This window comes from Eleutherodactylus coqui, chromosome 3 (genome assembly GCF_035609145.1).
Source record: "Eleutherodactylus coqui strain aEleCoq1 chromosome 3, aEleCoq1.hap1, whole genome shotgun sequence".
Lineage (NCBI taxonomy): Eukaryota > Metazoa > Chordata > Amphibia > Anura > Eleutherodactylidae > Eleutherodactylus > Eleutherodactylus coqui.
The window spans coordinates 225,098,278-225,112,958 of record NC_089839.1 but is presented as its reverse complement, the minus strand read 5'-3'; the positions used below and the strand labels follow the sequence as shown (position 1 = coordinate 225,112,958).

Sequence of the window (14,681 nt, the reverse complement as noted above, 5' to 3'; positions counted from 1 at the left end):
TTTCAATTTTATTTTGTGACCCTGTAAGCGAAAGTAAAAGCCACTCACAAAGTTGAAGAGTAGCACGTGAGAAACAGAAATCCGCTTTCTGCATCTCTACCGCTGCTATGAGTAAAGTAAGGAAAGCGTACTCGCTGTGGCCTCCTTCTCTACAATACATGCTCACCAGTAGTGAGATATAGCGCTGGGTGTCTTTTTGACTACACCCTGTATTACTTAGCAATGTCGCAGGGCTACATTGCGGTCTTTGGCACCACAACCTGTGTTGCACCCAAAGTCGATGAATAGTTGTAGCTTTATTCTTTAACCAAAGGAGCTTTTACGGTAATTTCCAATGTCCCACATGCAAAGGCCGATATCTTCGTGTGACCATAGAGTATATTGACTTGTGCTATTTTGCCATGTTTTAGTGAAAAAATGCAATGCAAACACAATGCATGAATAGACACATGGGGTTCTGGAAGTTCCTGCAACCGTAAAGACTGATGTAAAATGATACACTGAAGAACTGAGGAGTCTCAGATAGACTTGCACAGTATAACGATAGCGGCGCCCAACAGATGTTTCCTCTGTCTCTCACCCTCTAGGATCTCGCCTTGGAATGTGACTTTGGAGCAGAACAGACTTTCCCAGCCAGATGGTTAAATTCTACGTCCGTCCTGTGCAGCAACGTCCTGGTGAGGAGAATGATCTTCTATATGTGATCCTGCTATAGTGTCACCCCACATGTGTCACATTCTATACAATGTACACTGCCCCCATTGTGCATCCATTGCTGTGATAATGACTGTCCTTCATCGACAATGTGTCCTCCGTCAGTGGCTGCTATGCAAAACCTAGACCAGACCTTCTGGCCCCGATCATCGTCAGATGTCTACAGTACTGGAGGTGATCTACCCTGAAAGGACATAGTAAATAGTTGGGCCCCCTAGACTTTGATGCACCTCTGTGGGGTAGAATAGCTCAGAATGGACACCCATTCATTTTAATAGAGCATACAATAGTATTGGATTCCCATCTCTGGCTCCATAATATCCTTTAGCTGCTTCAGCATTTAAGATCTAGAGTTGCAGCCACATCTTAGGGGCTGATGACCTCTATAGATAGGGACACAATACGCTGATCCCCAGGACTCAGCATTGATCGATCATCATATTCTTCCTATCAGCTCCACACATCTGAGAGCAGTCAGAGATTCCCGGTGAATTTGCAGCTAATGGACCATTCTGGACAATTTCTTGACAATCCGGACATGCTGACTGGTGAGTTAATCACATTTATCATAGCTATTGCATTTATTATGTAATTTAAAAGGCCAGATTTATTGTGTTATTATATCGCGTATGGATAAAATCAAGCAGCGGTCACCAAATCCAGATGGAGCAATAATGTAGAATTAGGGCTGGCTCAGGTTTACATTGGTTCTTTGGAAAGGCGTAAGTGGGTACCCTTAGCTATTTACACATCATTTATAAGGCCCCACTGTGCTCCTTGAGTTATTTATAGGTCCCGCTGTACCCCCTGAGTCATTTATAGGTCCCGCTGTGCCCCCTGAGTCATTTATAGGTCCCGCTGTGCTCCCTGAGACATGTATAGGTCCTGATGTACCTTATTAGTCATTTGTAGACCACGCTGTGCCCCTTGGGACTTTTATACATTCCGCTATGTCCCCGAGTCATTTCAAAGTCCAGGTGTGTCTTTTGAGTCATCAATAAGGCCCCACTGTGCCCCCTGAGTGAATTCTAGGCTCCACTTTGCCCCTTCAGTCATTTATAGTTCACACTGTGCCCCCCTAGTCATTTTTATGTCCTTCTGTGCCCCTGAGCCATTCATAGGTCCATCTGTGCCCCTGAGTCATTTATAGGACTTGCTATGCCCTGTGAGTCATTCATAGGTCCTTCTGTGCCCCCAAGTCATTCATATGTTCTTCTGGGCCTCTGAGTCATTTGTAGGCCCCCTGAGTCATTTGTATGCCCCCTGAGTCATTTGTATGCCCTGCTGTGCCCCCTGAGTCATTTATAGGTCTCGCTGTGCCCTGTGAGCAATAATATAAAATAACAAACTCACTCCCATGGCATCCTTCATCCTCCGCCTTGCACTCTCCTGGTCAGTATCATGTAGAATAACACAGGTGACATGATGACATCATTATGCTACCTTCCTAAAGTGCCATTGTCAAAGTCAATTATATTTGTGTCTTTAACGTGTGGATACAGTTGATCTAAAAGTAGGATGACCGTGTCAATTCCGTCCCAGAGTCTTTTCCCCAGGGTCAGTGGGCTCTGGCATCTCCCCAGGTTTGCCAGGTGATGACACCAGCTCAGCGTAGAACGACTTATTGATTGATTTGACAACTTTTAAAGGGCGACTCTTGTCATCCTTAACCCTTTCCAATCCAATTTGTATTCTGGTTTTCCTAGGGGGGCTTACTCTTTTTCTGCTGTTATATGTTGGCTAAAGCCAGTACTGCATGAAGTGACACATTGGACAGGCTTCGACAGCAGAGAGGCTGGCAATATACAGTAAGAGAACCCCGACGGATGTCTTTCAACATCGCAGCTGTACAGCCTTAAATCATAATGTCTTTAGACGTCAGACAGTGGATTGGAAAGGGTTAATATTCACACAACTGCTACTGGAATCATCAATGAATGTCAAAGATCCATACATGACCATCCATACATAGCAATTTTATCAAATACTATTTTCTGCGTCCTGAATTGTCCTCCCATCATACCTCAAGCTTGGGGACTGATTTTATACTCCCTTCCTGCTGGGAGGAGCTTCATCCTGTGCTCTTTGTTGCCCCCTACTGAGCATATACCAATCTTCTCACATATGTATTTCAGAGAGGCATCCTGTCATTCTTCCACTACATGATATATACAAGCCGACAGCTCCGGATGATAACGGGCTGTTTAACTCGGCCTCTGCTCTTTTAGCAAGTTTTAAAACACCCTTAAAAAGGGCGCAAGACATTTTATCAGCGTGGGAGAGAGATTCGGGGAGTTCAGACTTTTGTGAAGTCTGCTCATTTTTTATGCCACTGTGCACACAGGGAGTGAACTGTACAGTAAACACTTGGGATGTACGGGCTGTATGATGACCCCTGAACGGGCTGTCTGCGGGGAAGAAGAGCAGACGCTGCATAAAGGAACATTTATGGGGAAGGGTTTTTACTAGTTAACTCCTTACAGTATAGTGACTGGCATGGAGCATCTTAAGCTGACCATAGAGAAGAACAGCTGTGGGTAATATTCACCCCTGCACCTACAGCGCAAGATGAATACTACTTACTTCTTTATTTTACGCCGCAGCATTGTTTTAAGTCCTGAAATCTTTACTGATTTCAGGAAGGGTTAACACAAGATAATTTCTGCTTTTTATATGCAAAGTTATTCAAGATTACACTGACCTGCCAAAAGTCCTGGGAGAGCAGTGTGTAAATTGATGATGAAGTTGCATTAGCTCAGGATGGCTCAGGAACACCCACACCTGTATAAATTGTGAAGTGTTATCTTGTGAATGAGACATTCCGAAGTTGCGCAGGCTTTTACCATTTTCCATGCCTTGATCCACAGTGTGACATGTGTACCATGAATACATCATAGAAGGCATTACCACCCACAGTGGACAGCACAGTGGCCGCTCATGGGTGTTTAATGATGCGACCGTCAGAAGACCCACCAGAGCACCTCTGTTATCACCAGGACACCTGGGTGCGTGAGGTTGCCAACTGCATGCTAGAGGACTAGTAACATGTGGCGTGGTCCGACGAGTCACGGTACCAATTGTTTCAGGCTTATGGTAGGGTTCGTGTTTGTTGCATACCCCATAAAGCCATGGACCACAGTTGTCAACCAGGCACTGTGCAGGCTGGTGGTGGCTCCATACTGGTATGGGAGGTGATCTCATGGATCAAGCGCACTGGTCCGCCTGAACATGTCATTGACCAGTGCCCACTACGTTTCACTGTTGGTGCCTGTTTGCAATCCCTTTGTTGACTTCATGTCACTCCACAATGATGAGATATTCCAGCAGGATAATGCATCTTGCCAAGGTGTCGAGAATTGTTTGGAGGAGCATTCTGGAGAGTTCCTATGAATAGCACAGCCTCCATGTTCACCCAACATGTTCCCCATCCAGCATTTATGGGATCTAGTGGAGAGGTACATTCACACTAGAGATCCTGCACCTACAAATACCGTGGAGCTGTGGGGGCTATCCAGATGGCTCCACATCCCTCCAGACGTCTTCTGTCCACATGTGGAATCAATGCCACATTGAGTTGTTGCGTTTACTGGTCTACAGGGGCCCTACATGGTATTAGGTCCTGTTTCATGACTTTTGCCACAGCAGTGTACATCTAGAACTAAAGTTACATTTTCAACATGCTCATCACCATTAAATTCCTATGCATATTATAACCAATATGGCTTCCGTAGTGGTTGTGAGTCATCTTGCCCATTTCTTGGCATATCAGCCACAGCTCCCTCCAATATTGCAGAAGTTCCAGACTTGAGAGAGGGGGACAACTCGTGGATTGCTGTATATTTCATGGGCACTTGATTTTTAGGGAGCATTTCTCTTTAAGACGGGGTTTTCTTTACCCTTCTCTGACACCGGACACTGCTCTGTATCTTGTCTTCCAGTTGAAGTCTATAACTGCGCATCAGAAACCGCGGACTGCTCCCGGTGTCTCGGACGGACAGATTTAGGACACCTTTGCACATGGAGCGAGAGCAGTACCTCCTGCAGGCTGAACAGTGAACTGCTACCCATCCAGAACACCTGTCCATCCCCGGAGATTAGGAAGGTAGTGCCAGCTACGTGTTTATGGAATGAAGCCATTACAGCGCAATGTTTTCCCCATGTAGACAGCTCATTATTAGAATTAACGCCTCATAAATATGGAGACATTAGCCGGGCCACGGGGATTTGCTTTGCAGCTCATGTAATTTTAATAACACGACTTGCTCATTTCCTTCCCTTTTGCAGATAGAACCGGTGAGCGGCCCCCTACTTGGAGGCACATTGCTCACTATACAAGGGCGCAACCTTGGGAGCCGCTTTAGCGACATTGTTGACAAGGTGAAGATCGGAGATGTTCCTTGCTTCCCCGTCATGGAGAGATATCTGGTGTCTGAAGAGTGAGTGTGGCACAGTCATTCATGATAGAACTTTTCCACCGGCTTCACACAGGCGAGAAAATCATGCGAGATTTGTGTGTAGTGAGATGCACGAATATGAACCCCATTCTTTTGAATGGGTTCATACACATAAGTGATTTTTTTTTTTCCCGCACCGCAATGTGGGAAACAAAGCGCGGCATGTCCCATCTTTCTGTGTAGTGATGCAAGGCGGTTTTGAAACAAAAACGTCTTGCACCTGAAGAGAAAATTCATGTCGATGAACGCGAAATTAACCCATAATTTATGGCCCAATATCGCGCTCGCCTGTGTAAATTTAGCCTCAGGGTATATTCACACATAGCAGAAATGCTGCAGATTTTCCATAGCGGAAAATTTTGTAGCAAAATCGACAGCATTTCCGCATCAATAACCCCGTCAAAGTCCGCAGTATCGGTACAGATTTTCACTTAATGTCAGCTTTGGATCTGCAGATGATTTTAACCTACAGCTCTCCTTTCACCTCCCAATGCTGCCTGTTGCTGTACCCAGAGCGCGGCGCACACCAGCAACTGCTACTCAGCACCACCACCAGCATCCATGTGGTGCACTAGTCCGCTCAGAAGCAGTTGTGGATGTGCGCTGCGCTCTGGGTACAGCAACGGGCAGTATTGGGAGGCTGAAATTATCTGCGGATCCGCACCTGATTTCTAATTAAAATCGGTACTAATGGTGTGGATCCTGATGGGGATTTTGATGCAGAATTTTCCACTGCTGAAAATCCACAGCATTTGCCCCACATGTAGACTTACCTTAAGTAGTAATAAACTGTCCTCCATCTGACAACCAATATGGTTGTCATTACAGCTCACACAGCGGGTTTCATCAAGCTTGACCATTTACTGTGTGTCAAAAGGACTCCTTTCAGGGCAGATCCTGGAAATCCACCGCAAGATGAATTGCAATTTAGGGGTTTAAGAAAAATTGTGTGACAACCAATATGGCTACCATTACCGGGCAGGTCACCCAGACTTCTGAATAACAGATCTGCTAAGCTACGCAACAGTACTTTCTTTAGATCCATAAAAACTCCATAACTATTCAGATGTATTATTCAAGATAGTAAAATCCCCTATAATGACAGGTGTACTAGAGCAAGACAGACAAGAACATGGCATGCTGCAAAGTAAAAGTCTGGCCGTCTCTAACACGGTCATCATGCTGTGGATATATGTAATATTGTGTGGTATACTATTGTATGTGCCTTTAATTACAGTCATGTACACTAAATGGCGCTTTTATTAGAGCCCCCAGCCTTCTCACAATTGATCCTTCGCTGTATAGAAATGATCCCCGTGACCCCGGAGTGCAGCATAAAATCAGGTGACAAGTTTTCCGTGGATCAGTTTCAGTGTGAATCCACATTAGATGGGAAAATCCAGAGATCTGAGTGACTTCCAACGAGGCTTGGTCATCGGGCTAGACTAGCCGGGGCCAGGATTTCACTGCTAACCATGTGAAGTTTTCTCTTGTTACGGTGTGGAGAGTATACTGAGAATGGTATGATCGAGAAAAAACATCTAGTGAAAGGGGATCCTGTGGATGGAAACAACTTGTTACTGAAAGGGGTCAGAGGAGGATGTCAGGAATCACTCTGACCAACAGAGGCTGCATAGTCAGCTAAAGACAACGTTGGTGCTCCAACTAACGTGTCCGAAAGCATAACTCGTTGTTCCTTAGTACAGATGGGCTATAACAGCAGACGACCACTTCCAGCACCAATGTGTCTAAGAGAAACAGAAAGATGAGACTCCAGTGGACAAAAGAGCACAAAAATTGTATCACTGAGCAGCGGAAAAACATCACATGTCAGCACTTCCATCTAATCTGCGGCAACTATATGAAGCTTCCTGTCATCATCTAGTGGAATCTACACCACAATGAATTTCTGCAGATCTGAACACCAAATGAGTCCCAACTACTAGATGGGGGTCTAATAAAGGGGGCCATTCAGTGTAGACACATTGTATACAAGATACATACTCTGCTTTTTATGTCCAGGATTGTTTGTGTGACCGGAGAGTCCCCAACCGAGCTCAGTGACTGGGTGTTCGTGGATGTCAATGGAAGAGGTCGATCCAAGGAGAAATACTCCTTTATGGTGAGTATCGTGCTACCCCATCATATTAGGATTTTGCTAGGAGTGTTCCTTAAATGACCCTTCGTTTAGGATGCCTTATGTTCACTGCTAGAAGCAGTGTGGAGCAACTAGTGAGAGTGCAGCCGAAGCATGGGAGAACCATTAAAAATAACATTTCCTCTTCTGGATCTCACATGCCATTGATGGTGGTCATGATAGAATATGGCCCTATCCCGTGGCTCTCTGCACTTTTACATATATTACGGTATCATACAATTACGATTTATTGCACCTACCCCAGAGCTTCTCTTATTTTTGTTGTTTCCAGTTACCAGAAATCTTCAGCCTATCTCCAGATCTTGGCCCCAGAGCTGGAGGAACAAAGATCACCATATTCGGCAAGCAACTGGACATCGGTGGAGAAGTCCGTGTTCTGTTTAACGAGAGCCTGGAGTGCAGAGACCTTGTGTGAGCCACAAATAAATATCATTACCCTAGAACGCCTGTCCCTCTCATGGTTTCCTCAGAAGTTTCGACTTTCTCTTGTTGCCACAACCAGAAGTGAAGTCCTTAGTATCTTCATGTTCTTTGCCTTCTTTCCATCTTATATCTTTATGTCTTCTGATATCTTACCAGGCGAACGGAGAGCAGTATTCGTTGCACTGTCCCAGTATTGGGGTCCATTCCCACCATGAGCGTCAACGTCTGTGTCCAGTTTGAGCGAAAGTCATGTCTGAATGGGAATCTCACCTTCCAGTACAAGGACAACCCAGTGATCAGAAGCATGGAGCCGAGGAGCAGTCATATGAGGTAGTGACATCGAATTTCGGGGTTCCAAACGGCCCACCCACAATGAGATTGCAAGGTGCTGTTTGGTTATCATGGCAGTCCAAAACCTTCTAAAGACCCCCAAGGGTGTTATGTATTTTGTACCTGATTAAAAGACATGCCTGTGGCCTATCTTAATACAAATGGAAAAATCAGACAGTTATGATTTTTTGGAAGTGTGGAGGAAAAAAAGATTATCGGGAAAAAAAAATGGCCATGATTCTAAGGGGTTAACCTTTACTTATATTGGCTGATGGCCACTATGACAGTAACATACATGGTGCCCGCAGTCCAAGACAGTCAGGTGGACACTGTTTATGATGGAAGCAGGTCTTGAGTTAAAGATCGCAGCCTATCATGTGTTTCATGTTGTCCTCAGCGGTGGCCGGATCATCACGTTGACTGGAGAAAGATTCGATATGGTGCAAGATGTGAAGATGAAGATTAAAAATCACAAGGGAGGAGTAATGGTGAGTGGTCTTATTACTCCTGGGGGTTGATGGAGATCGAAGATATCATACTTGAGCAGAAACTTAAAGGAGTATTCGGAGATTGCCATTTTTTATTTTCAAGTTTTCACCCATCCACTAGATAGATGAAAACTAATATGGGGGTTCAACCGCTGGGATCCTCACCGATCCTGAGAACTGGGGTTCTCATTTCCAGGTGGCTTTTCCCACCTGCAGTGACTGCAGTGCTGGTTGCAGTGAGGAGGAATGGTAAAACGAGACCCCCATTCTTAGGATCAGTGAGGGTCCCAGTGATGTGACCCCCATGATCTATTAGTTTTCACCTCTCTAGTGAGGGAAATTCTGGAAACTGGACATTTCTTCAAGTCTTCACTTTTCCACTGGATAGGTAAAAACTGATAGATTGTGAGGGTCCAGCTGTGAGACCCCCACCGATCCAGAGAACAGGGTTCCCGTTTCCTCATTACTCCTAATTTCCAGGTGGCTTCTCCCACTCACAGTGATGTCAGATTGGATGGATTGCACACACATGAGTTATCCACTATCCACAGGATATCCACAGGATAGGAGATAACTTGCTGATAGGTGGGGGTCTCACTACTGAAATCCCTGCTGATCTCGAGAACGGGACTCTTGTGTCTCGCTCCGCCTGTCACTGCAGAGTCACCTCTGCACCCGCAGTACTATCACGGTGCATGGAGCCCTGGCCGAGCGTGAGCGGTCGGTGCTCCACAAATTTCAATGGGGCTGACAGAAATAGCTGAGTTGACCCACTTACCCCCTTGGGTAAATCTGCAGTCCCATTGAAAGGGAATGGAATGCTAGTGCATTTGCGCGGTCAGCACTCCATTCAGTCTCCTCCTCAACGCAGGCTCAAATGAACGTATGTGTTAAAATGCACATATAACGCAGCATTTTTCCAGGTGTGTGAGACGATGTTTCGCTGCATACAGCAGCGGTTTTATACTGCGCATGACAGTATATCTCATGCACACTGTCATGCGCAGCCTTCCTGTTTTTTTTTTCTTTTAATTTCCCGCTGTGTTGCCTAGTGATGGTGCGTATAAACGCAGCACATACGCTATGTGATTGAGTATAAACAACGTTTATTACATGCCCTTAAACAAGTACGCTCTATCGTGCGTAATATGCGGTAAAGTAGAACACGCTGCTTTCTTTTTTACATACATATTAAACACGATGTATATACGCAAATATGAATGTATCAATGAAAATCAATGTACTTTCATTGACTCTATTCACCGCGTATTATGCGCTCATATTACACGATTAAATTACGTTCGTGTGAGCCTGCCCTCACTGTGAGACCGCCAATGATCAGCAAGTTATGTCCTATCCTGTACATAGGGAGATAACTTGCAATTGTGGTACAACCCATTTAACCTACCTTTTCCTGCATATTTCCTGAATTTGAGGAGTCAATCTGCAGGAACCATGCCTCATCCTTAGACTTCTCTTTGCAGAACTGCACCGTTCTCAGCGATGTCGTGATCACCTGTCCTTCCCCCACTGCCCCAAACTCCACACTGGAGAGAATAAACGTTAGCGTGGGCTTCTACATCAATGGCATCTACGTGTCCGATGAGAGAAGCGCTATTAATGAAGACCCATCTGCAGAGGAACATTTAGACGACAGGTTCAGCCTGGAGTATCAGCCAGATCCGATGTTCTTCTCTGCTAAGAAGGAGAAGCTAATCAAGCACCACGTCGGGGAACCGCTGACTCTGGTGATACATGTAAGATATCCAAATGTGTTACCCAAACGCATATTGAGTTAACGAGGTTCGATTCTCATCTAAGTAGCTGTTTTTCTGGTGTCTTACAGAAAGAACATGACGATCTTGGCTTGAGGGTGGAGGAATATCAGGTGAAGGTCGGACAGATTCCCTGTGAGCTGATTGTCTTTAATGACAAAGTCATCCACTGTAGCATCAATGAATCACTCAGTTCATCAGACCACTACCTACCCGTCACGGTAAGAAGTAATAGCTACCCAACTGTTCATATCATTTCTATAATGTCTCATCTTCATGACATCAGTCAGTTTCCTCATTGTTTGCAGCACACTCCCCATGCACATGGAGAGATGAGCCACTAACAGCGATGATTTTTGATGTGCGATCACCTGATGAACAAGTGCGTGCTCATTCACCCAGTGATTGGGGCAACTTCACATGACCCAAAGATCGAGCAAACAAAAATGTTCCTAGAAACATTTTTGCCCAATCCTCATGTAAAAGGCCCTTTATGGAGATAGAAATGAACAAATCGATAACTATCACTTTTCATGAACTTAAAGGGGTTGTCCAGTTTGGAAAACCCATTTTCATAACCCCTTTAAAGGAATTCAGAGTTAGGAGAGGGGGGTCCTCTGTTTTGGACCCTCATCTCTTAGCTATAAAAAGCATCTTGCTCTCTTTGGAGGACCCATCCTGTCCTGTATTACACAAGCAACCGTTGATATGAATGGACGCTGTGTAATATTTCTTTTTCCCTCTGCAAAGAAATAAAAAATTTACTTTCAGGTTTCCTCACAGATTACGGCTGATCATTGGAGGAGGATACTTTGTGATCTGCATATTGTCAAAGGAACCTTCTAAGAAGTAGGGATTATCCAAAACGGAGAAACCCTTTGATATTTACCTTGTTTGACTACAGTTACATAAAGAAGAGCTCACATACACTCAGAGGCGCCCCTACCATGAGACGCTTTGAGACTGCCCACCTCAGTCGGCAGTCTGCAGGACCTCAGAGGGGTGGTAGGTTACTCCAGGCCAATTATAATTTTCTACTGGCCATGTTAATAGTCGGTAAAAAATCATTGTCAGCTGGGACCCGGCTGGGCAGCAATCCGACAGGCATCTCACTTACTCAGTCTGCATCTCCAGTCCACCACCGGCTGAGTCTGTGACCCCAGCCTCTTTTCCGGCATCTGCTCTACGTCCTGCATACAAATGCTGGAGAGAGATAAGTGGCCAGAGACAGCGGCAGCCGCAGGTGAACCAGAGCTGCGAACTGCGTAAGTAAATTGCATGTCAGGTCCAGGGACACCATTACTATTGGGGAAACAATGGGGGACACTGTTACTACTAGGGACACTATGGGGGTCTCTATAACTACTGGGACCTCTATGGTGGTCACTATTACTATTGGGGTCACTATTACTACTTGGGCCACTATGGGGGTCACTAATACTAGGGTGGTCACTGTGGGGGTCACTATTACTACTGGGGCCAATTAGGGGGTCACTATTACTATTGGGGCCACTAAGGCTGACACTTACTATTGGGGCCACTACTGGGGGTACTAGCACTCTGTCACTTCAGACAAGTCTCAATTGTTCAAACATGTGTTGGGTATCTTGTGTACTGGCGCTTTTAATGCCAGCAAAAATGAGTGTTTTTATTGCATGGGGGGGGCACTTCTCACTTTACCTCAGGCAGCAGAAAGGCTTGGTGCCCCTGTATATACTAAACTACCTTATCCCAAAAGTCATTGGACATCTGAGCAAGAATGAAAAGTAGTATTTATTTCCATATGGTAATACTTAGTAGGGGCCCTTTGGCCCTAATGACATTGGATACTCTATGTGGTATACTTTCTACTAAAATCTGATACACTTCAGCTAGTATTTCCTTCCATTTATCCTGCAAATGCGTAGCGAGTCCTCTCAAAGAAGATGGACGCTGTTCATATTTCCGGACCCGTCCCAAAAATGTTCAGTGGGTTTCAGATGGGGACTCTGTAGGCTAGTCCAATCATGGAATATTCATAGCCTCGAACCAACGTAAAACAGCATTGGATTTCTGACAAGGCGCGTTGTTTTGTTGGACATATGGTCGACCATTCTTAGAGTATTGCCATGCTGTTGGCAGCACATTATAGTCTAGAATGACAGGGTACACCTCTGTGTTCATGGTTTTTGTCACTACAACCAACGGACTGAGAATATGCCATGTAAAACATTCCCAGAACCTAACAGAACCTCCGCATTTTATGTAGCATTGTTTAGGACATGTGATATGCTAATAACATACAATCCATTATACTGATAGGAGGGTCCAAATACTTTTTGTAGGATAGTATAGTCTTATGATGGTCTTCAAAATGTCACATGGCTGCCACTTCATAATAATGGTCTTCAAACCTAAAAGCAAAAGGTCATGATAAAATGCTTCTTTATGATGGTAATGAAGGTTTCCACAAAAAGTCATCACATGACCACAACTTCATCATTATTATGGTAGCTAAAACTGCGCCAACCATCTTCATAATTACTTAGAGTCATGGATCTTGACATTCTTTAACATGCTAACATTAAATCTTGAATATCCTATTATGGAATTCCTAATAGATGAAGGATCTTGATTCAGGACCCCCTATTAGTAGCCAGAGTGATGAGAGGCTACAAAAAGCTCTCATTCTGGAGGACCCAGCAGGTTTATGGTCAGCCTATTGATTTGAGAGTGGACTGTGTAATACCTCATTTCACCTGCGTGGGTGCTGTAAGGAACGGGAACACTAGCTGCCAGGTTCTTCTACATATTACAACTGATTGATGGAGGTTCCAGCATTGGGACACCTTAAAATCAAGGACTATCGAAAGTGAATAAACCCTTTAACTATCTATGGAGTTCTAGACAGTGTGAGTTGTGACTGCGGCTACTGACTCTTTTTCTATGTGCAAATCCAAAATGTGCTCCTTTGAGTCCATGACTGATGAGAATAAACCAGTTATTACATTAACCCTTGTGACTTCCCGGTTTGTCCAGCTGGAGTCTTAAGCAATCATTGTCTCAGAATGACCCAGTAACATGCATGGGTCACATGTCGGCAGACGGTGACCACGACTCTTCGTCAGGGAGGAAGAGATGATCAGAGTGTGCCTTGTTCTCCCTTTTTGGCATTGTTTCCCCGTGAAATCAGCAATGTTTTCCTGCTGTCTGGTCAGATGATGGGAGAGCATTACTGGAAGCGAATGGCTGAAAACCCCTGGAAATCCCCTACTGGGATGAGAATTATGTATTAGTAGAACTGATGGATTATTTTTTAAAGGCTATCTACTTTATAGGGGTTGTCCAGAAAAAAATACTTTTCTTAACCTAGAAACAGCACTGTTCTTGTCATGTGGCTGTGTTTGGCATTGCAGCTTAGCCCCATTTAAGTGAATGGGTAAGGCAATGAGTGCTAAGTCCACCCATTATGCCACCCAGTAATTAGTGTTGATGCACTCTCCGTTCACCTTCTCAATTCACTAGTCACATGGAAGGGGCAGAGTTAGGGAAACAGCGCCTATTGCCAGGTTCTCAGCCAATCAGCATCATTGTGAGTTTTCTTGGCAATACTGATTGATACTCAATACTGATTGATACTCAATACTGATTGAGAAGGCTGTGCATATATAGTGGGTGCACTTAACTTTAACCCTTTATGAACATCTTTTCATGACTTTCATTTTAATTGCAATATTTGAAGTTTAGGTCGTGTCTATTATGGACTGATTCCCATCCACATGGGCTCAATTATATCTAATGTTGTTGCTTTTACTCCAATCCTCTATCATTTCTCTTTTACATATAATATTATATATAACCATATGTTGTGTATGGCAGCGTTTGTATATTCAATATTAGACCGCTCTGCTGATATATGCAAATTATTATGCAGATACGATTTAAAAAAATATTTATTCAAGTTGTTCTTAAATGATGAAAGTGAGACATTCTGTGCGAAAACTAAGTGTGAAGTGTTGTCAGATTGTCATTTTTACAGGTACAAATGTGCCGTCACTTAAATTCGGCCTGATATGAGTGTCACTTAAAGTTGCTTGCAGTGTCACTTTGTGTGTGTATACTGTATATAAAATATAAATATACACTGAATGGCCCCTTAGAGCCCCACCCCTTTTATTAGAGCCTGCCCCTTTATTAGAACTCCAGCTCTTTGATTAGAGCTCTGGCCCCTTAGAGCCCCACCCATTTATTAGAACCCCCAGCCCAATCACAATTGACACTTCCCTGTATGGAAATTACCCCCTTGACCCCGGAGTGCGGCATAAAATCACGTGACAAGTTTTCCGTGAATTAGTTCAGT

General features: G+C 44.4%; 1 protein-coding gene across 3 annotated transcripts in view; it reads left to right on the top strand.

Annotated features, from left to right (window-relative positions):
* Positions 1–14,681, top strand: part of PLXND1 (plexin D1) — a 109,929-nt gene that overhangs the window by 59,307 nt on the left and 35,941 nt on the right. For all 3 annotated transcript variants that reach the window (XM_066597002.1, XM_066597001.1, XM_066597003.1), the window contains exons 10-19: positions 588–677; positions 1,169–1,262; positions 4,653–4,816; positions 4,999–5,150; positions 7,191–7,290; positions 7,598–7,737; positions 7,906–8,079; positions 8,477–8,567; positions 10,052–10,324; positions 10,414–10,563. In XM_066597002.1, the coding sequence (XP_066453099.1) occupies positions 588–677; positions 1,169–1,262; positions 4,653–4,816; positions 4,999–5,150; positions 7,191–7,290; positions 7,598–7,737; positions 7,906–8,079; positions 8,477–8,567; positions 10,052–10,324; positions 10,414–10,563 (1,428 nt within the window). The remainder of the gene's footprint in view (positions 1–587; positions 678–1,168; positions 1,263–4,652; positions 4,817–4,998; positions 5,151–7,190; positions 7,291–7,597; positions 7,738–7,905; positions 8,080–8,476; positions 8,568–10,051; positions 10,325–10,413; positions 10,564–14,681) is intronic.